The sequence below is a fragment of the Myiozetetes cayanensis genome, unplaced genomic scaffold (assembly GCF_022539395.1).
Source record: "Myiozetetes cayanensis isolate MyiCay16 unplaced genomic scaffold, myiCay2020 scf1, whole genome shotgun sequence".
Taxonomy (NCBI): domain Eukaryota; kingdom Metazoa; phylum Chordata; class Aves; order Passeriformes; family Tyrannidae; genus Myiozetetes; species Myiozetetes cayanensis.
In genome coordinates this window covers 143,259,908-143,281,781 of record NW_026086604.1, presented here as the reverse complement: position 1 = coordinate 143,281,781, position 21,874 = coordinate 143,259,908, and the positions used below count along the sequence as shown (strand labels likewise).

The following is a 21,874-nucleotide window of genomic DNA, read 5'->3' as shown; positions in this document are numbered from 1 at the left end:
AGGAAATTTTTGTGGTATTGTGAGGACAGAGCAATTTAAAGAAAGTGTCACTTTTGAGGCATTTTGGTCCTTGTGTTTAAGACTGCTGCAAGTTGAATGAGCCTGGTTTCACGGGCAAAGGTGCAATGCAGCAGCAGACAACCTTCAAGAAGTGGTGAAACTGCAGTTTCAAGATTGATTTTTTTGTTTGTTTGTTTGTTTTGTTGTTGTAGAGTTCCGTTTGTGTCTGTTCTTGAATTGGGATCCTTTTGTGCTAAGTGGGCACATGCAGTTGTTTGTTCAGCGTTAACACTGGGCTCATCCATAAATGGTGGCCAATTAAATATGATCCTTGCCCCATATAAACAGTGTTTGTTTAGTCTTCGTGAATGAAAAACACCAGAGGTGCCCCACGCCTGTGTCCACGTGACTAGTCAGGGAAAATTCCTGGTTGAAGTTGTTGAATACACTTTTAAAACCCAGTGAAAAGAGCCTAGAACATACAGAAGTGGAACATGCAGCCCTTTTTGGAAAGGGACTTCTGTCTAAAATCAGTGGTGGTAGCATGGGAAAGAAACTCAGAACTAAGTGGTTATTTGGCTTAAATGGTTTTGTCATTTAAAGTTTTCACTGTAGAAATTAATGTTTGGGATTTAGTTTTAGAATTTTTTTTGTGAGGGAAACACTTTAAAATATGGAGATAATAGCACCCTAGTGTTTTCTTATAAAAAAAAAGGCTAATGATTGGCAAATTAGTACAGAATAGGTCTTGAAAAAATTAATTGGGATGTTAATTTGCTGACATTGCAGGGTAACAGTTGACAAAATGAGAGTTTTGACTTTAAGGATGCAGATTAAAGTTTAATATATCCTCTATAAGGATATGTTATAGGGCTGAAAAATGAAATGGGTAATGTCTCTGGTGGCTGAACATTTAAATATATTTGATGGAAGGAAAGTGATTTGCCTGCTGGACAGCAAGTCTGGTCTCATTCATTGGTCGTTTATAATCTTTTAGGCTCTTGGGAGATAATAATGAAATATTCATATGTACTTCTGTGACCAGGTGTGTTGGTGCAGCGAAGCTTTATGAGGATGAAGGTAAAAGCTCTTTTGGTGCCATGTTTCACAAACAAACTAGAAAGCTTACAGGTGATGGTCTGTGAGGTCTCTGGGAGTAACCCACAGTTTCATAATAGTTCACTAATTCTTTTGCTGAGCAGCCTGATTCAGCCTCCTAATTCTAGAATGGCTGTGTGTTGAAACATAGAAATTCCAGGTGGATGTGCTGGTGATGAGGAACCTTGAGGAGTCATAGTTGCTCATGAGTTTACTGATAAGGGTAAGACAGTGGTTCTCAAACTTTGAATCAAACTTTCATATAAAAACAGAATCAGAGCAAACATGTTGAATCTTACTTAAGGGATGGGTACAAAGAAGATAGAGGCTTTCTTTTCACATGGAACCACGTAGAGAAGACAAGGGACAATGGCTGCAGGTTGCAGCAGGAGAGGCTTCACTTGATATAAGATTTTTTTTCTTCAGTGAGAACCGTCAGTCACTGGGAAAATTTCCTTGGGGACATGATGGAGTCTCCATTACTGGAGGTTTTCAAGGTATGATTGGACAAGGTGCTAGATAATTTATCTCATCTGGACTCCCTTCTCTCATGGGAAACCAGATGGTTTTTGAAGGTTCCTTCCAACCTGGACTATTCTAGGATTTATTGATCATATGTTTATAGTGTAACGTAACAGCTGTTTTGTATAGGTGCTGACATTTTTTTCTTGGTATTTACTGTAATCAGTTTACAGCTGGATTTTAATCTCATTCAGGGAGGGATGATTACAGGGTAAGCAACAAACCATCACCAAAAGAAAGCAAGAAGCACCTTTTCATTGTCTGCCATACTGAACTAAGGGAAAACTATTATGAATTTTCTTATTTTCCAATTAGTTCACTTCTGATGAACTTCAGTGGCCTAGAAGACTTTTGGGTGTAGATGTCCTTGGGGTGTGAATCATGGCATGGACTGGGGTGGAGGAGGAGGAGCTGAAGAGGGTCCCATCAATCGTGTCTGCCTTCCTGTTGGAAGTCCTGTACCAAGAGTAACAGAGTGGGTGTTTCTCTAACCCTGAGTCTGTTATGTTATTTCTCCAGCTTGAACTTAAGCTGTCATCAGTTTGATTTCATTTGAATATACATGATGTCTGCTGTTGTACTCTTAGCAATGTAATGGCTTTAAAAACCTCTTGAGAAGCTGTTGATAAAAATAGGAGAAAAGCTTATACTGCTAGCACAGCAAGCACCTTTCTCAGTGTTGTGGGCCACTGTCCAATTCAGAATCTCCAGTGTGACAAATTCAGTTGAACTTGTTGTGCTTCAGGCTATTCAGCAGCAGCAGACAGGGACTGGAAATAGATTCTGCATTTGTGTTTAGATGAAAGTGGGTGGAGGGCTACCTGTATTTTGGTCTCTGTGGTTATTGCATCCTACTTTGTGGGATGGACTGGTGCATCTGGTCACAGTATTTTAGAGTTATATTGGAATATGCACAATTAAAACTCCTCTAAGTGTGAAGGCCTTTATGTAGAATTTGCATGATATGCTGAGATATGCTCATGGGCTGTTGTACCAAGAACTAGTGCCGTGGTATTGCACTTAGTATTGTACTAAGAACTAGTGCCAAGTAACGTTTGTACTTCAGTGAGCTTGTGGCAGGGAGATTTCCTTTAGACACAGCAGTTTTTAATATCTTTATGCTTTTCTCTCACTGAAAGTTATGTTCTTCTGAGTGTTCTCTATTTTCAAGTCATCTGAATTAAACATAGCCTTTAGTATCAGTTGTTTTTGTAAGAGCCAAACCAGGCCTTATTGCATCAAATACTAAGCCTCATATTTCAGGTCTCGTAGAATTTGTTGTCCAGAATAATTTAGGATGATGGTTGTCACTGACTTGACCAAAAAACTTCCAGGTCAGTAGTAACTGGTTGTATGTTAAGTTCTGCTGTAATGCAGCCTTGATTTTAACTTTTGGTGGCTGTGAAGGATGCTGAAAAGTTTCTGGGGAGATGCAGTTTCTCATCAGTGTCCCAGTCATTTGGGAACCAAGTTCATATGGATTTCATTTAAACTCTTGGCCTTCCTTCACTGTTCAGTGTTTGTGAGAAGGACTATGGCACTTTTGTTTTTCCAAAGAAAATATGTTTTCTAGTTCAAGGAAACTGTGGAAGTAAGTTTTGGTTTTTGTAGCTTTGATTCCAGACAGCATATTTAGTTCTGTTCTTACTTATTGCTAATGATTTGCTTTGTGTCATGACAAACTCCCCCAAAAAAGTTGGTTTTGGGAAGGTAAAAAGAACTTCTCTCCTGGAGAATTTAGTTTTTCTGCTTTATTTCTTGGAGGAAGTTAAGTTCTGTCTATAGGAGTAATTTGAAAAAACCATGAAGTACACTAATTGAGGGACATGTTAGGCAATTGTTAGGTTGTTATAAATATTTAGTCACCAAATATTTAAGGCTTCTATGAGTAATTGTTTACCGGTGTGAAGGCCATATGATGTCTGTTCCTGACAGATAAACTAAACTGTATGTGAATGTGGTGTATTTGTGTATAATGTGATTTTTGTGATGGTGCAGAGAGCTTGATTTTGTGTAATAAGTGGGACTGGATTCAGAGTGGGCTTCATGCCCTGTAAGGTTTCCTGGGGAATGTCTGTCTCTGTAACACGGGTTGGCAGTGACTGTACTGCCAGCACCAGTTGCATGAAAACTTCTGGTGACAAATTGTGACGGCATGGGGAAAAAACACAGGTCAGCAGGAACTCCTGAACCTGAGTCTGTGATGTTGTTATTGTTGCATCACGTAGCAAGAGATACTGAAATTCATTTCACTGTGGGGCAGTTTTTACATGGTCTACTCAGGTGCTGAAAATAGAAGGTTTTGCAGTACTTGAGTTCCATAACCTTTTGCAATGAAATACAAAGAAAAATATTTTGTAGAAATAAACTATTACATAAAGATAATCTGGTAAACTGTTTTTAATCTGGAGACTTGTGTTGGAATGCTGTCAAGTTGTCATGTTTTGTGTTTTAAGGGGATAGATCAAGATGGACTTGTTCCAATCAGCATTATTTGAAAGACAGAGGAGTGGGGTTTTTTTGTTTGTTTTTTTTTTTTTAATTAGCTCCATTACCTATCACAGAATCATATCATAGAGTTTGTTTTCATTTTGCCCCAAAGTAGTGAGGCTTAGTTATTTCATTAAAAGACCTGTTGGGCAAAGAGTGAGTAGTTCTTTTTTATCCATTGAACTGTAGCACCATTGTGACATCTTCATCTTGTTTTGGATAAGGAGAAATTTTCAGTGCTTTTTCAATGCCTAAAACTTAATAGCATGTTTTATGGCCATGATAGTGTAATATTGAAATGAACCAAAACACAAAATTTTGAACTGCCAAGGTTTGAGGCAGTGTGAGGTTGGTGTTCTGGGAAGCATTCAGGTGTATTTCAGGGAAGACCAACAATGCAGTCATCAAATGTTTTCCCTAGTCTAGAAGTCTTGGCCATCTCATTGCAGTAAAACACTCCATCTTAGCAACAGTTGCTATGTGGGACTACCTTTTTAAGCTGTGTTAGTAACAATTTATGATGTTAAGAGCTCTGCAATGTTCCTGCTGATTCACCTCCTACGCTTGTGAGACTGACTGTGTAGCTTAAGACTTCCATTTTACATAAAAAAATTACTGAAGGTTTTATTGAAAGGGTGTCCACAGAGTTAAAAACTGCCATCAGCATAGCCAAAGAGGAAATTAGGCATGTATTTTGTGGATTTGTAGAGTGGATGATCTGTTCCTGTTGAACAGGAAAAAAAGATAACAAGTTCTAAACATATATTATAAAACCAGAACATGAGCTGTATAGAACAACTTGCAGCACTGCTGGTGCTACACCAGGGTAAGTATAAAGAAAACAAGAACCTTTAATTTGGGGCCCAAGTGTGTTTGGCTGTCTTTGTGCTTATTCTGGTTCACAGCTGGTCAGAGCCTTGCAAGGCAGGCTGGTCTGACAAAACAGTGCTACTCTGTCTCTGCAGCATCCTGAAACTTCTGTACCACTTTGATCATGGTGGTTTTCTTAGAACTGCAGTTGGAAGAACCAGATGGTGGATTATTTGAGGTTTTCTTTTTCCTCTGTAACTGGCCTGTTTTGCTTGCTTATTCAGTTGATGCTTTTCTGGTATTTGATAGGTTGTATTTGGTTGGTTTTTTTGTTGGTTTCAGAGTTTTTTGTTTGTTTGTTTGTTTGCTTTAACTTTCTAGTTCTGCCTTGGAAAGGGATTTAAGAGTGTTTAGTGATCACCTGTCAGGATCTTCCAGGTGGTACCCGGCTGATGCACAAACATCATCGTGGTGAGCTTTGCCAGGAGAGCCAGAATTGCAGGGAGGAGCTGTAGCCAGCGCCTGGCGTGTCTTAGCAACAGTTGCCGTGTATGGTGCACTGAGACCACTAGAAGAAATACAGAACCTCCTCCAACTGCTGCAATATATATTTTCATGCTTTAAAAGCTTATGTTCATGGATTCACACCCTCACTTTTTTTCCTTCTCATCTCCCACATAGTAGTACTGAGAATTTTAATAAAAAAATTAATCTTTGGCTGTTGGTCGCAGTGGTTTTGTGCCCTGCTGATGCTGAGTGTTCTTATTTCTGTGCAAGTTAATGTTTTACAGGCATTTAACCACCCTTGGCACAAACATTGACTTACAACTTTCTCAGGGACAAACATCTATAGATGTTATGCTGATTGTTGTTTACTGGTGTTTTCCAATGTTATTGCCTAGACAGGTAGAAGAAAAATGAAACTCTGTGTGGTTTCAGAAATGGAGAAGAAAAATGATGCCTCAGGATGTGTGTTAGGTATCACATTGCACTGCAAGTGCAGGGCTTGTTGTCTCACAAGTGATGAAGCTGGCAAGGAATGCTGTTTGTAGATGTGGGACTGTTGTGATCTGCTTTTCTAAAGGAGAACTACAACCTGCTTTGGGCTCCTTAATGTCAAAATGGCATAATTTGTAACACTCATTGTCAGTGTCAGCTGTCACAGAACAAATGAGCATAAAACAGAAAAGCTGTCTCCTTCTGTCCTGAAGATCTTTATATCACATGTGTTGAGACAGAGAGAGAAGAGATGAGAACAGGGAGGCGATGGGGACACATGTGGAGCAGTTCTTGCAAGCTGCAGTCACCACACACAGATTGACCAGTCCTTCTTGAGGCTTTTTTATGCATCCTGCTAGAGGGGACTTGTGAAAAAGGCTTTGCTGGATGTAATTCAGCTTTGAATTTTGGTAGAAGCTGCTCATAAATAAGGGATAGGATGTGAGAAATTTGGTTGGAAGAGCTGGAGGTTCATGATGTTGCCTGAGGGGTGGGAGTTCAGGTCCACATTAGAAATTTGCCAGGAACTTGGACCCTCTTTTGATATTGTTTCTTCACCAGCAGTAATAACAGGTTGAAGCGCTTTTATGGCTGTGAATTAGATATCTGGCCTGAAAAAGTGCTATGAATTTTACTGAAAAGTGTTTCTTTTTGCTGTAGAGAGATTTTAACTGAGAAGAAGTGTTTGGTGTGTAACTTCCTGTTGTCTAGGCTGTCCTGTTGTCTAACCTGGTTGATGTGAAGATCTCTCTGAAAGAATTGTGTACCAAGAGCTGAGATCTTCAAGTGCTGTTGGTTTATAGCTCAGCTCTCTGGTTCTGACGTGATGCCTGGCATGAAAAAATAGGCCTTGCAAGTAAGCAGACACAGCTTAAAAAGAAGTTAGTCTTCCTGATGGTGGTCATTGTCTTGAGCTGTGTTATGTGGACACTTGTAATTTGGGGTACTGCCAAATCAGGTGCATTACTTTAAAAAATAATCATTGGCAATGGTTGCATCAAGTCAGTGGATTACAACAATCCAGCTCTAAGAACAGTGACAGGACAGGATATTTGTGTCCTTGAAATGTCAGTGCACTAAGACAGTCACTGCAACCTGGTTTTAAATGACCATAAGGAGAGCAAGGTGGCTTTTTTTTTTTTTTTTTCCCCAGAGACCATAACATTGGATAATTTAGCCTTCAAGAGGAAGATGTGAAATGCTTGTGTATTTGTCTGGCTTTCCCCTGTGGTTGAAATAGGAATTGGAATAGAAGGAGGTTGTAATATGTAGATTCTTAAGCAGAGAAATGTAAAACAATTGATTCAGTCATGTTAGCTGAAGTAAATTAGTTTAAATACAGAAAATGAGTTAAAATATAAACTTATCTGTCAATAGTAAAGGGGAGAACTTGATAAAGGGGAATTATTTCTTACCTAGTTGGTTTTCAAACAGAAGAGTTGCCACACTTGACTTGTGTTACATAATAATTTGTACTGAGCAGTCTAACTTTCATGGTTATTTTTGATTGAAATTTCTGGTTTGAAAGTTCTTAATGTGATGTTGCAAGATCTGAATTTTCTCTTTTTAATGTTCTACCTCCTTTCAAACTTCTGTCAGTGATTAACACCGGTATTTTGTTAATATGAAGTGAAAAATGAATAGGTTTGTCATTGCATGTGGGTAATATTCACTAAAGGATACTGGGTTGAATTTAAAGAGCTGCAGACAGAGTTGGTTTTGAAGGTTTATTTAAGAAACTAAACAAACTCAGAAAACCCAGTCAAATGAAACAGTTGTTCTGTGGCATTGTCCTTGGTCAGAGTTGAATGCAAACAGTCAGGAGGATGAATGGCATCTCAGTGATCACCGGTTCAGACTGTAGGGACTGGATTGCTCAACCTCCTGTGTTTTGCAGACCATTAAACTGCAGCAGCTTTCCCTCTGTGTTGAGCATAGCTTTTATTTATTTTATTTATTTGTTTTGTCATTCAAGTGCGTGAATAGAGAGTGAATCCAGGTGTACATTCCCTGTCAGGCTGTAGCCAGAGGATGGGAGAGTGAGAGTTCAGTGTTTTTGAGGGTATGTGCTTCCAGTTCAGAGATGACAAGACATGATGTCTGTACAGAGCAGATGACCTTTGCATTTCCTCTGCATATCCTTTGCAGATAAATGGAAGATTTAATATTTTTAAGTAGCAAAATACTAGTTTACAAACTAAACTATGGAGGATGATTTGGTAGGCTAAATTGAGGGTACTTGTTAAGAGAAATACGGAGCACCAGTTGTTTCATGGAAGGCAGGTGCCTGCTTAGGCGCACCCCATAAGCTGTTTCAGTGACCTGTAGTGGTTTTACTGCCCCAGTTGAGATAACTGATGGTGTGTTAGACCTGACTGCCCTCTTCTGTTTTGGGCTGCTGGTACTGACCTACCTTGTGCTGACCTCCCTTTGCAGGTTCGATGTTGGTGGATGAGCTTGTGGCTCACTTGGCACATGGAGATTTGACAGAGACTGTTCCCTTCACCTCCATTGCATCTGTTCCGTGCATTTCTGGGAAACTCCTGTCTATGGGATGACCTTTATTGGCAAAATTTTGTAGTGATTTATCTCTTGCTCTGTCTTTTACTTGGGTAGTCTTCACCTCAGTAGTGAGAAGAGGGAAAGCTGTGTAGTACATTATGGTTTTTTATTATTGAAACATGAGGATGTTGGTTAACAGTGGCTGAACATGAGCCAGCAGTGTGCCCAGGTGGCCAGTGGCATCCTGGCTTGTGTGTGTGGCCAGCAGGACGAGAGCCATCATCATCCCCCTGTACTCAGCACTTGTGAGGCCACATCTCGAGTCCTGTGTTCAATTTTGGGCACCTCACAAAAAGAAAAACACTGAAGTGCTGGAGCAGGTCTAGAGAAGGGCAGTGGAGCTGATGAATGGTGTGAGGAGCGTCTGAGTGAACAAGGGGTGTTTGGTCTGGAGAAAAGGAGGCTCTTGCTCTCTACAACTCCCTGAAAGAAGGTTGTAGCCAGGTGGTCAGTCCTTTCTCCCAGGTAACAAGGGATAGGACAAGGAAATGGCCTCAAGTTGTGCCAGGGGATATTTGGATAAGGTATTAGGAAAAAGAAATTCACAGAAAGAGTTGTAAAGCATTGGAACAGGCTGCCCAGGGAAGTGGTGGATTCACCATCCCTGGAAGGGTTCAGGTGACGTGCGGATGTGGCACTTCAGGACGTGGTTTAATGGTGAACATGGTGGTGGTGCTGGGCTGACAGTTGGACTTAGTGATCTGAAAGCTCTTTTGCGACCTTAATGATTCTGTGTTGGATATTTGGCTGCTTTTACTTCATGTTAACTTGGAAGGTAGAAAAAGGTATTTTTGCATTTTCTGAAAAAAAGTATTTTGCATTTTCTGAACAACACACACCCCCCCACACCCACCCATAAAATCCCATCTGTGTGGTTGCTTTGGAAACCTCTCATTTCAGTAAGAATTATTTAACGTGATCACCTTCTTTACAGATGATGACTTTGATCAGTTTGATAAGCCTGGTGCAGAAAGGTCTTGGAGAAGACGAGCAGGAGATGACGACTGGGACAGGTAGGTAGAATGTTTTCATGTTCAGTTTCTGTGTGCTGAATGGCATTGCTCTGTTTTCCCATTCTGGCATTTTGTGTTCTAACATTTAGAGCAGCGCGCATTCAGATACTAATGAAGATGTTGGTTGTTTTGCATGTGTCAGCCCGTGCTGGGTCGTGCCAAACATGTATTTGCCTTGAGGAATGTAGAGCACTATGAATAGATACCATTTAAAATTGGATAAATACAACGTATTTGCGGTGTGTAATTTTGCAATTAATGTCTTGGTTTTCCTTTTAAATATGTAGTGGATCTTGGTGGTTTAAATAGGTAGAATTTGCCAGTACTTCAATTTGCTCCACTTAATTTTTAAATTTTTTAAAATTAGATGTTTAAATTCTTATCCTCAAAGTCCCACTTTCAGTTTTACATTGGGGAAGAGTAGCAGAGCTTAGGTATGGGCTTCTTCAACAGTGTGGCTTGTAAAGATGTAGAAGTATGTGAGCACTTGGTTTTTTGGGGTGGGCAGAATAAATATGGTTTTTTATGTGAAAGGAATCTGGCTGGGAAAGGAATCAAGCTCCTGGCTAGACTGGTCTATTCTTTCCAGGGGAATGTTTCACTAATTTGCGTTATTTTTCTATGATTCCTTTTTAGTAATAGACTTGTTCAGACTTTGCCAGTGGTTTTCAGTGTAAAAGGCAAAAAAGAACAACCCATTCCAAATAGATTTCTATCTGCTGTAATAATCACTCAAATGACTGTAGTAAACAAATTTTACTCTAAGTGGTTTTCCAGTCAGCTGAACCCTTGGAATGAATCAACTACTCTACAATTATTGTCATTCCAGAGGGAGTAGTTTCCTCTTCCATGCTTTTCTGCTAGGTTAAGTGGGTAGTTTTCATTGCTGTAGGAGGCAAGTGTGTGACGAAGGAATTTGGACAGTAGCTCCAGCTTACAGGGTGTTCTGCTGTTTGCTGGTGGGGAGTCTCTGCTCTCTGTCAAGCCAGTACAGCTGTTAGAGGGTTGGATGGCAAACTGCACCAAGGAGCTACTGTGGTTTGAGAATGGAATTAAAATAACTCGTTCAGGCTGGGTCACTGTACTGTGCTGCCTCCCAGTCCCAGGTCTGGGTATTCAGAAACCCTGAAATAAGTACTGAAGGCAAGATGTTTTGTATTAGCATGTTTTTTGAACTTTTTGCCTTTGCTGACTTTATGGTGTGAATAGGTGGGCTCTGTAGATGCTGACTGGTCGCATTTGGTTTTAGCTATCCTACCTATCACTGCAAAAATTTGGAAGAGTGAAGCAACCATTACATCAGAAGTTTTAAGCTTATTCCCTGTGGTAAACTCCCTGCAGCAAAGCTGTTTTTAATGGGACTTGACAGAGGTTTTAGAGTATTTTCCCTAAAGTGAGACTCTGAAGCATACAAGGATTCAGTTTTAGGAAAAAGTTTTACTTTATGTGTTTATTACTACCTGCATATAATTTAAGATGAATATAAAAATGCAGTAGTTCAACTTAGTGAAATTGTAAGAGAAGTGGTTTCAGGTGCAGAGCAGAAGATTCCAGAGCCTCATAATTTTACAAGTTTGGGGCTTTTTTACAACTGTATTCAGTAGAATATTATTTGCGTGTTTTGGAATATTGTTTTTTAAATATTATTATTATTTTCAGATTGCCAGGCTGTATTTGGAAATGTTCAAGTTCTGTGGGTGTCTTGGCAATTACAAGTTCGGTACATGGATATGCTGTTGCCTAATGTAATTGCTTCAAGTTTTTATCTACTGGCCTAATTCAGTATAGGACTGTTTATTGAAGATCGAAAAAAAGGCTGAACAAACACAGTAGTCTTGGTAGTAGTAGTGTTTTAATCCTTCATGCGTTGTTTTGCAACCTAAGTATTGTTTTGGGGGGAGATGGAGTTCTGCTATTAGTCACACATCTTGATCAACCATCAGCTCCTACTGTGTTGTTACTTGACTGAGTCACATCCTCCAGTCATTTAAAAAATAATCTTACATTTTCAGATATCTATCCTTTCTCAAACACTGGAGGTGGTAACTGAGAGTTGGAAGGCCCCAGTAATTTGGGATACAAATGTAACATTGCTCTTGGAGAATTTCTCCCATTTTTTCACAAGTTCTTTTCCTGAAACGTTTATATCCTTGCTGCTGCTCATGTTTAATGAGGCATGCTTATGAAATTGGAGACCAGAAATACATTTATACGTGTATTTCTTTAGGTAACACAAAGCTTGGGTTTGGGAAAAACCTGCGTTTCTGGTGCTCTCCTTTGAGATGACAGGAATGATTTACTAGTTGACTTTTGCTGAAATTCACTAGTTCTGACCCTTGCTCATTTCTCTGTTCTGGTAGAAAACTTTCCGCTTTTTGTTGTCTGTCTTTTTTATTATTATTGTCCTTATTTGGTGAGCTGAATTTATTCAGTGCAGGGAATGTTAGGTGTTGGAAGTTAAGGCAATGTAAGGAAATGGGTCTGTTTCTTGTGAGAGCAGTGAACTCAGATTATCTTAGCCCAAAATTTCCTAGTACTGTGGTTTTGGAAACTTTTGTGTCTTGATGACAGTGAGGGGAAATGGCTGGAACTATCACAGATGTGTACTTTTATTCCAGTTCACGTTATTTTATATGGCTTAGTGTGGTAGCAAATGGCAACCGTTCATTTTTGTCTGTTTTTTCTCAGCTAGTCTAAGATCTTTTAGTATCTTTGTTTTGTCTGCTTTGTGTTTTTTACTTTTTGGCTTTTTTAATGGTCGGATTTAGTACTTCCGGTCCTCTTTCTGATAGATAACTTCTCTGATAACTTCTTTTGATAGATAACATGGGCTGTTTTAGAAACCTTGAGATAGTACAGCTTTCCTGTGCAGGCTTTTCACTGTTACTTTGTTTATTCAAAAAGTTATGGTCATTTTTCTTGTTTTAATTAATTAACAAAAATACTTGAGTGACATTGAATATTTTAAGAGGTTTTGAATGACATCCTACAAAGACTTGTTTCTGATATAGGCTTCATTTATATGCTAGTGCTGTCAAGCAATAAACCAAAGCTTCTAAAAATCTAGAATATGTTTACAGTTATTTCTATTCATCAGTGTTAATCTTTTTCTAAAAAATCACATCAAGGATGTTTTTTAGTAACACATTAAATATCCCTCCCTATGTTTAGAAAACTAATTTAATCTTTTAATTTCTTTTCCATTCCTTTTCTTAATCTGAATTTCTTACTTCCTGAACTTGTTTTTTGTCTTCAAATGCTGCTGTAACACACACTGTTGCCATTCTTTGCAATTTCTCTAGTGCAGTTTTATTAAAAGCTGTCAGTGGTGGACCATAGTGCTGGGAAAGATTTTCAAACCCTTTGGTGCATTTGTCAGGTTACTGGCAGCTGAAGAGATTAGCGATTTTTAGAGACAAAATTGAAGCAGAAAATGCTTCTGCAACCGTTTCTGTAAGGTAGAGTTTCCTGTCTCTGAAATAAAGGGCTTAAATTCTAGTCAGTTGACTCTTCGGAATGTGTCATATATCTTATGTCCTAATTTTTGTTAAATATTACTGTGAGCATAAAAAAATTGCTATTTGTTTATGTTCAGTCATTCCTGGAAATATTTGAGATCAGTAACCATGGATAAATTCTGTGCACTGGTAATAATGTCCTATTTAAGGCTCATTTGGCATATCATCTGTTCTTTCCTAGCCCACAAATTTTTATTCCTCCTTCCCACCCCCATGTTATCTGTACAGTAATCAGCTCTGAAAGAGACATATCCATCTGCAAAAGCAACTCTTAGCAGGGATTTATGTCTTAGAACTGCCTCCCCATTTTCGAGTATTTACTGTGTAGTCCTAAGGAACTCCTACAGAAATTCCTGTTCTGCTCATGTAGCACATTCTCACTTCGGAGAATTTTGTTCTTATGCAGTATCTAAGGCATGGTGGTTTTGTTGGTTTGGTTTTGGTTTTTTTTGTTTGTTTGTTTGTTTTGGTTTTTTTTAAGGTATGCAGGTAGAAATTACAAATTACAACTCATATTTCAGTGCACTGGTATTATTTAAGTATTGGCATGCGTGTTCTATTGTCAGTAACAACTGTTTATTATAGAACAGAGGAGTCTGTTTATCCTGCCACTAGATAATTCTTTCATTGAAGGAAGAAGAATGAGATTAATCAATTGTTCTAAAATTTAACTAATCTAGAGTGTAGTTCTTTGTGTTGAATCTTATTTGTGGGACAGTTGCTATGTGGTGGCAGGAGTTTTGTAAGCCAGGTATTTCTGTGCTTCCTGAATTCTTGGGCACAATTATAAAAGTGGTGAAACATGCACTTCATTTTGTCACCCTACAGGTATCTGACCTTACCCTCAACTTGAGGAGGAGGGAGTAAAATATTTAGAGAAAATCTAGGCCTAAGCCTGACCTTTAGGGAAGATCCAGGCTCCCAAACCAGCTGGCCTCCCTGTCTTGGTTCCTCCCTGGGGAGCTGGAAATCAGCAGTTTGAGCAAAATGGCCTTGAAGTGTAGGATCTAGAATGGGGGCCTGGCTATCTGTGTTTTGGCTGGCTGTGCCTGTATTTTTACTGGATTATTGTGCTCTGTTTAATTGTAGAGAAATGGAAAGGAGAACACATGGAAATGAAATGAATGTGCAACAGCACACAATATGTATGGTCTGTTGTTGCACTGAAAATAGGTATCTCTTTTTCTTGAATGCTTTGCTAAAAGGAAGGGTTTGTGCAGACTTGGTGGCAATTCTCCTCAAGTCAGTTTTTTAAGGCATGTACCCTATAAGGTGTTTGTTTCTGTTTTCTAAGGTTCAGCTTCTTAAGTTTTTTACTATTTTCCAGTGAACTTGATGATGATTTGCTTGGAGAGGACTTGCTAACTGGAAAAAAGGTAAGAAATGTGCTTTAAAGTGAATGTTTGCAGATATTAAAATGTGAATGTTGTTCAACTTAACCACTTAGGTGTTTTATGGTCACCTCCCCAGAGCATGACAGCCACAGGTACCTGAGCTCTGCACTATTGCCAGAGCTCTGTGCACCCAGGGTTGTGTTTCCTTTTGTGAAAAACCTCCAGGTCTTTTTAAAATACAACTTTTAGGAAAACTTTTTTTTTCTGAGATAGTATTTCTTCTCATAACACACAGTTCAAAAAGGAGATGATTCTCAAAATGAGAATCTCTGTAGCTCATATTGACTTAACAATTAAAAAGAAAAGGCAAAACAAACAAAAAAATTAGGCCTCCTGAGTGCTGATTAGCATGCTGGAGAATTTAATTCAAGTGCTGATTTCCTGGTTATTAAAAATAACTTTTCAAAATACCACCAGTATTTACCAGAGAGTAAATAAAAAAGAAATCAGTGATGTCTGTTAAAGATCACCCTCAGTGTGCACAATCTGCTACTGCGTTGTCTGAGGAGTAGGTGGAGGATTTTCCGTTTTACAGTGAGGGGGGAAAACCATGGGAGCAGCTGGAACTGGAGAACATAAACAAGTTCTCACCATGTCTGCTGTAGACTCCTCACGGTGATAACCATTTCCAAAGCTGCACTCTGTGAAAAGAACTAAATGTATGTTTGGGTTTGCCACATATCTGCAGGAGAAGACAGGATTCCTGTTTGAGAAATCAAACTGGCTAGTCACCTCTATTTGTATTTTATCTGCTAAATGAACTCATTTATAAAGTAATTTTTTAAGGATTTAGTTGGAGATTAATAGATTGGTTAAGAAACCCAGATATATTAAGAGTTGAGTTTCATTTGATGTAGTTTTCCATAACCACACTCTATATGTTGCAAATAAGCTGCTTGAAACTATTCTGTAAGTATTCCCTATTAAAGATAGGAAGTTCCTTAGTCTCATGTACTGGTTTAAGAAAGAAAATAAAATTCCAGGAGTATAGGGATTGCAGATGTGTGTTATGCAATTATCAAAAACATAATAAACAAAGTTAACATTGTATATATCTTTGTAGTTGGAATACAAGTTGATAAAGCTGCTTGCTTATGTTAAAAAATATGAAATTATCTATGTGAATACTAACCAATACTAGATTCTCCAAAGTATTATTTTTTTCTTGTTCTTTTTCTATTCTTTTCAATTTGCAATGTTAGAGGGCAATATCTGTGGGTATGGACACATATGGTGGGGTAAAAATAGATTTCTCAGAAAATTTTCCCTCAGCTATTTATACTAAACTTCCTTCTACTTAATCTCATCTCTGTATTTGTAGATAAATTACCTTTGTATAACCTTTCTGCCTCTTACTTGAGGGCTTGGAAATGTTGGTTAGCAAATCTGCAGTTCTCTCTTCTAAGTGGGTATTTATTAAAAAAAGCAAACACCAACCTCCTCCCCAAAAAACCCCCCAAAAAAACCCCAATACCACAAAAAACAACGTTATATCCTTTTCTCCAGTCTGTATCTTTGCTCTCTAGAATTTACGGTAATTTCATGCATTTTCTTGACTTGCCTAATGCATCAGGGTCACAAGGCCATGAACTAGAGCTTAACCTTTCTTCCTTCCTGGTCTTAAGTGAGTTGTCATCTTTGGCTGTGTTTGAGAATGGATCAGTGAAAAATGTTGATAGATAGGCAAATTTGAGTTCTGTAAATTTCCATTTGACTATCAAAGATGTATTTTAAGATTTATTGTTTTGTGTGGGTTTTTTTCTCATCAAATTAGGTAATTTCCTTGAAGGTATGGTCTTAGTCTGAGATGTTTTTTTCATAAAAAAATAATTAGTGTTCAGAAGTGTCAGTAGTTTCAGTATCTAATTAGTTAAAAGTTTATATCTTTTATGTTCACGGTTGACTTTTTCTGAAACCTAGAATCAGTCAGACTTGTCAGATGAAGAGCTGAATGACGATCTTCTGCAAAGTGACAATGAAGAGGAACAAGAATTTCGGTATTTCTTTCCTAAATCTTGGTTTGGATAACTCAAAGCTATTAATGGCTACTGCTACTGATGATTGATAACTACTAGACTAAAGTTATTGTTATATGCTTAGAATAGTTTCAAGTTTTATTTAACCACTTACTTAGTGATGTATATATAATGTACTCAGTGGCATTATTAGCATATCAGTAACATTATTTTTGATTATTTCAATCTCAAAAATTTATAAAAAGCTCATAAGAAGAAATGATGTCATCTCCCATCCATATAGAATTAATTATAAACACAGAGCTTAGTTCTTTGCAGCCTCAGTATTGCTGTAAGCTTTCTTCTCCTGTGAAGTCCTTTTCTGCCATCTTTCTTTTAAAAATAGCTTACCTCCTAAGACCCTGAGGAGGGGAATTGCACACTTTGCAAGGCTTGATTTGTGGCTTAACTGTTTGTGTACAATTACACAGCAGAAGATTTGTAACAGGGTTTACAGGCTGGAGCAGGTACTTCCATGGGAGTTCCCTGAGGATCCTGCCCTGTGAATGCTCTGTGGTGATACAGCTCCACAGCTGAATTACGGGCATCACAACTCAAAATGAGTGTCTTGTCATTTTTACTTCTCAAGCTGGACTGAAGCATTGGGGAAGATGCTTGTGATGCCAAAGTGATGCAATACCACTGCTGCTTTTAATGGCCTCTGTGTTTTTCCAGCTTTTCCTTTACTTGTTGCATGCTGTGCAGGGCATGACATCTGAAGGGGTATGAGTGTATATATAACGTGTGGATATATCTGTATCTCAGAGATCTCCTGTGTTTACCCCTAATTAGCATTAGGAGTCCTGTCGAAGTGTTGGACTGATGATGCTATGATAAAATGGTCCAACCATCCAGCTATCCATTGGCTGCTGTTTTCCTTCGTGCAGGAATGAGGGTTGGACTGTTCCCTTCAAAAGGGGGAATCCCAGTTGGTCTTTGCTGTTTCTTCACTGTATATCCTCCCCAAGACCCCTGGGCAGCATGTAACCACATGAGTGATAAGAAAGTATCTGAAGTGTGATAATATTGCTCAGTGGGAGCAGGTTTCTGCAGACAAGTTTTGCATTTTTAGCAGTTTTATATTGGCAGAGAGTGAGAGCTTTTCCCTTCTTCTTCTATTTCCATTCAACCTCATGCTTTTATAGTTGGGAGGATAATGATAATCCTGCATAATGTCTTCATTTTTGTGTTAAATCTTCCCTGTCTTATAGATGCAAATAGCTCAGAACTGCCTGGATCTTTTTCTCCCAAATGTAGGAAAATGGTGAATAATAAGACTGTAAAAAAAAAACCCAAAACAAACCACAACCAAATATCTTTGTTTTCATTGTACCCTGAGCTGTCAAATCAAGAGCTTCCCCCGCTCTGCTTTTCTAACTTGTCTGCAGTTGGTTAGTTGCTTTTTTATGTGTTGATGGCACTAGCTGTTGTAAAAAGTAAATTCTGAGCTTTGCTTTGCCTGCAGATTATAATCTTGTCATTTTTTGTATTGATTGTTTTTTTCAGTATCTGTGCCAGTGCTGTTACTAAGTTAAGAATGTCTCAGGCATTTAAATTACAGTTACTGACTGTGTATCTTATATAAAGTAAAACATTAAATCTGTCATAAAAATATAACTTTGAATTCAAGATAATCAAGAATGAACAACATGAATACATTTATTAACAAATATTGTACTAGAGTATTCTGGAAGATTGTGAAAACAGATGCAGTTATAGCAATTTTATGTATTTTTTGTTAGTCTTGGAATTAAAATTGAATCGAGTCTGCTTTGGTTACCAAGCAGGACTTTTGCCAGTTTGACCTGCTAAACCATCTGGTTCGTTTGATTCCCCTGGTCAAATAGCCTGCAGCTGGTGATAAGCTGCAGTACAGTATGCATGATGAGAACATGGCATGCAGTCAAACAATGTGTGGGGTATAATTCTGTCCACCAACTTAGAGAATTTATGTTTATTGGCTTTGTTTTGCTAAATCTTTGTGAATAGTTGACTGTTACGCTCCAGCCTCTGAATTCCCCCTATCCCACAGCTCTCCAGGTGTCACAGTGAGCCTCAATGCCACATCTGGCATGCTGGCATCATACGAGTCCATCAATGATCCATCACTAGAACATGAGTATGACCAAGGGGAAGATGAAATTGGTTATGACAAATCTGAAGCACCTGAAGAATATGCTTCAGAGTATGCAGAGGAGGGACATTATGAAGGCAATGATCCTGAACTGACAGAAGACCAAATAGAATATGGGGAAGAGCCTGGAGAAGAAGATGAAGTGCTAGACCTTGAAATCAATGAACCCCTTGATGAATTTCCAGTGAGTTTCTTTCTATTGTATCTTCAAAGATAACATTGCTTTGCGTGCATAGGGTTTTAGACTGATTTAAAATCTGTTTACCTCCCTAGGGAGGAGGGTAAATTAGACCTATTATCACTGTCTGCCAGTTTCTTTATCTAGGCTGTGACAAAGTTTGTGTTGACAGCTTGTTTGGCGGTAGGTGATGCTCCTTTGTCATGCAGGAAGGCAGTTGAGAATCATGACCTTGAGGATTGTATCCTTAAGGAAGAAAACAGCTTTGTGTGGTGGAGATACACTGCCAATTGTTAGAAGTACTTAATGCAAAAGCTTTTATCCAGGCTTTAGACAAGATCTGATAAAGTCCTTCGAAGGTGAAAAGATTATTGACCTGCTAAAGACATCTTTAAGGTGCTAATATCCCAAAGTGATTGATGTCCTGCTCGTTCATCCTTTTTGTAACTGAGAACTGTCTAAACCTGAATAAAGAGATTGGAGGTTAGTTCAGAAAATGTCACCTGCATAATTCAATATAATTTAAGCAGCGTATTAGAGAACATGCACTGGCTTTAATTGCTAGTGAAGTGATTTAATCTTAATTAAAACTGTATGTGATCAGTGAGGTGTTTTAAAATACAAGCAAAGTTACTTAGGAAAGCTTTTGCTCTTGTTTTATGTTTATAATTTTTCAGAGTTGAACCTGCTCATATATAAGCACTTGCAGAATGTTTTAAGAATGTTTATATGCTGATGGGGTAAAATCTGATGTTAATGAATATGTACTATAGATGCATGTTTCCTTTGGTAAGAAAATACTGCAGTGTTTGCTTCATGAATTTGTAAATGGGGGATGTAGAGGTATAGAAGAAGTTGGGGCAAACACTATTAGATGGGATCTTTATTATGACATTGGTATCTGAGTGAAAACTGCTTTGGTTTTGATGATGTTGCAATTATGGTCTAGTTAAAAACTCTGCTAATTATGCTATATTTATGTCATTCCACTTATAATTGACAGTTCTCATAGAGACAATACTTCTCTTCCAGTCTGGAAGCTGTAACAACACAGCCAGACCCCACCTCTTCCCAGGTCTGCAATTCTGTGCAGTTTGCCTGTGCCTTTTCACCTTCATGTGTTATTACTTTAGGATGAAGATTACATGCAATCATATAATGAGCAAGGAATGGAAGAACAAGAAGAATATACAGCTGAAGAGGAGCTGGAAGAATCCCAGACAATGGCAAATGAATCAGAAGAGGTATGTTGTGAATTTAATGGAAACTTAACTAGTTCTTTTAGAGATTGATTTCAAAGAATTGTACCTGTTACAGCATAAGAACTGATGCACTTTGCCAGTGTTAAATTATTGGTCTTACTACTCTTTGTATAAGATGGATTGTGATAACATCTATATTGTCAGATACATCAGATGCCCTCTCTCCCTTAGGATGAAAACCATAAAGAAGAGGCCAAAATGTGCATATTTAATCTTGGCTTCAACATTAGTAACTTCAGAGGTCTGTTTGGGTAGGAGAATGACAGGAACACTGCATGCTGTCTGTTAAATCTCTAATAGCTGCGATGCCTCACTTTCCAGGTGGATCATTTGGGCTGTTGGGAGTGTAAATACAGTTCTTGGGTATCCCTCTTTGAGGATGAGTGTGGGCATGGAAAATTCTGTGTTTTAGAAGGGCAAAGGTTAGATTGTTGTTTCGAAAGTTGTGTTGGGACTGAAGTTCCTGTGAAGTTTATTTTACTTCTTCACTTAGGAAAAAGAATGAGTTCTTTCATTTGCAAGGAGAAAGCTTATGCCAAAGACTGCCAAGTATACATTCACTGATTATAGCCCAGAACAGAGGAATCATACCTGTTTTTAATTTGCAGCAAGTTTTTGATGGGGGATTTTTTTCTTTTCCCCAGCAGGAATCTGCTTTAATATTACTTTTATTCCAGTTCTTAATTAAATAGGATTGAATGGATTACCTGCTGAGAAGTGTAGTCAGAGTGTGTTTCCTCTTTGGAGCTTTAACTCATCAGGAAATTAATTCCTCAAAGACACAGCAGTGTTACTCTATGAAGTTCTTACAAGTGGGTGTGCTGTGATGCTCTAGTTGTATCAAATCTATTTTAGTAAAACAACATTTCTTGATAGGTAGAGATCTGCATTGAAAGGGGCCACCTGCATTGTTCAGTTCTCCACTGTTGCAAGCATGACATCTAGTACCAAATAAACCTTAATGTAGTTATTTCCTACTTCAGAAGTATTAAATCTACTCTTTGAAAGAATTGTGTAATGTCTAAACATGTTTTGTTCATTCACTGGATTATATGCACCTTCTTTTTGTCATTTTGAAGTGGAGTGATGCATTTGGGCTCTCTGCAACCGCAGTCTGAGATGATGGACACAATGCACATCATGTAAAATTAAGTACATGGCTGAGATTCACTGTCAAACTTACGGCCTTAAAAAAGTACAGCTTCATTTTTAGAGTTCAAACTACTGAGAATTCTGTAATAATGATGTTGTCTACACTCATCCAATTCAGAATTAAATTCCTTTAATTCAAAAGGTACCATTAATGAAAGTTTTTAATTCTTTTTCTTAATAGAGCTTTTACAGAATTTGTTCATCACATAATGTGAATGTTTTGGCCATATCTTTATTTGGTTACTACTACATTCTGGCATTATTGTAATGGTTTAGAGATTGCCACAGGTTTCTTCTTTCCAAAATAGTACCATCTTTTTATTCTGTTCTTATTTCATATGTAGCTTATTTACATTTGGCAGTAGGCTTATAATTGCACTCTCTAAATGAGAAGGGAGAGAACCTTTGTAGAGTATCCAATTCTTATTATTGCAAGGTTAGGTGCCACCTCCAGCTCTGAAGAGTGTTCTTTTATTAGAGTGTTATATAACAGTACTCTCCCTTAAATCTCAATTTGTAAACAAGGGTAAAGTTGGCATTCTCCTGTAGAAAACGCAGCACAACAATGAAGCTGTAATGGATGCAAAGAAATAGCATTAATATCTCTTGGTTGAAATTTGGCATGTGAACAACTGAGAGCGAGCTGAAGGAGAATAGTGTTTGGTCTTGTATTTTATGTAGTTTCCATATTAAAACCAAATAAAGCTTCTTATTATATTGCATGAAG

At 38.2% G+C, this 21,874-nt stretch overlaps 1 protein-coding gene across 5 annotated transcripts in view; it reads left to right on the top strand.

The window, feature by feature from the left end:
• RBM33 (RNA binding motif protein 33) overlaps positions 1-21,874 on the top strand; it is a 102,673-nt gene that overhangs the window by 1,489 nt on the left and 79,310 nt on the right. For all 5 annotated transcript variants that reach the window (XR_007627860.1, XM_050307658.1, XM_050307666.1 and 2 more), the window contains exons 2-6: positions 9,416-9,494; positions 14,340-14,388; positions 16,327-16,403; positions 18,454-18,739; positions 19,867-19,977. Coding sequence is in view for 4 of the 5 variants with exons in the window: in XM_050307658.1 (XP_050163615.1) it covers positions 9,416-9,494; positions 14,340-14,388; positions 16,327-16,403; positions 18,454-18,739; positions 19,867-19,977 (602 nt within the window). In the remaining variant the exon portion in view is untranslated. The remainder of the gene's footprint in view (positions 1-9,415; positions 9,495-14,339; positions 14,389-16,326; positions 16,404-18,453; positions 18,740-19,866; positions 19,978-21,874) is intronic.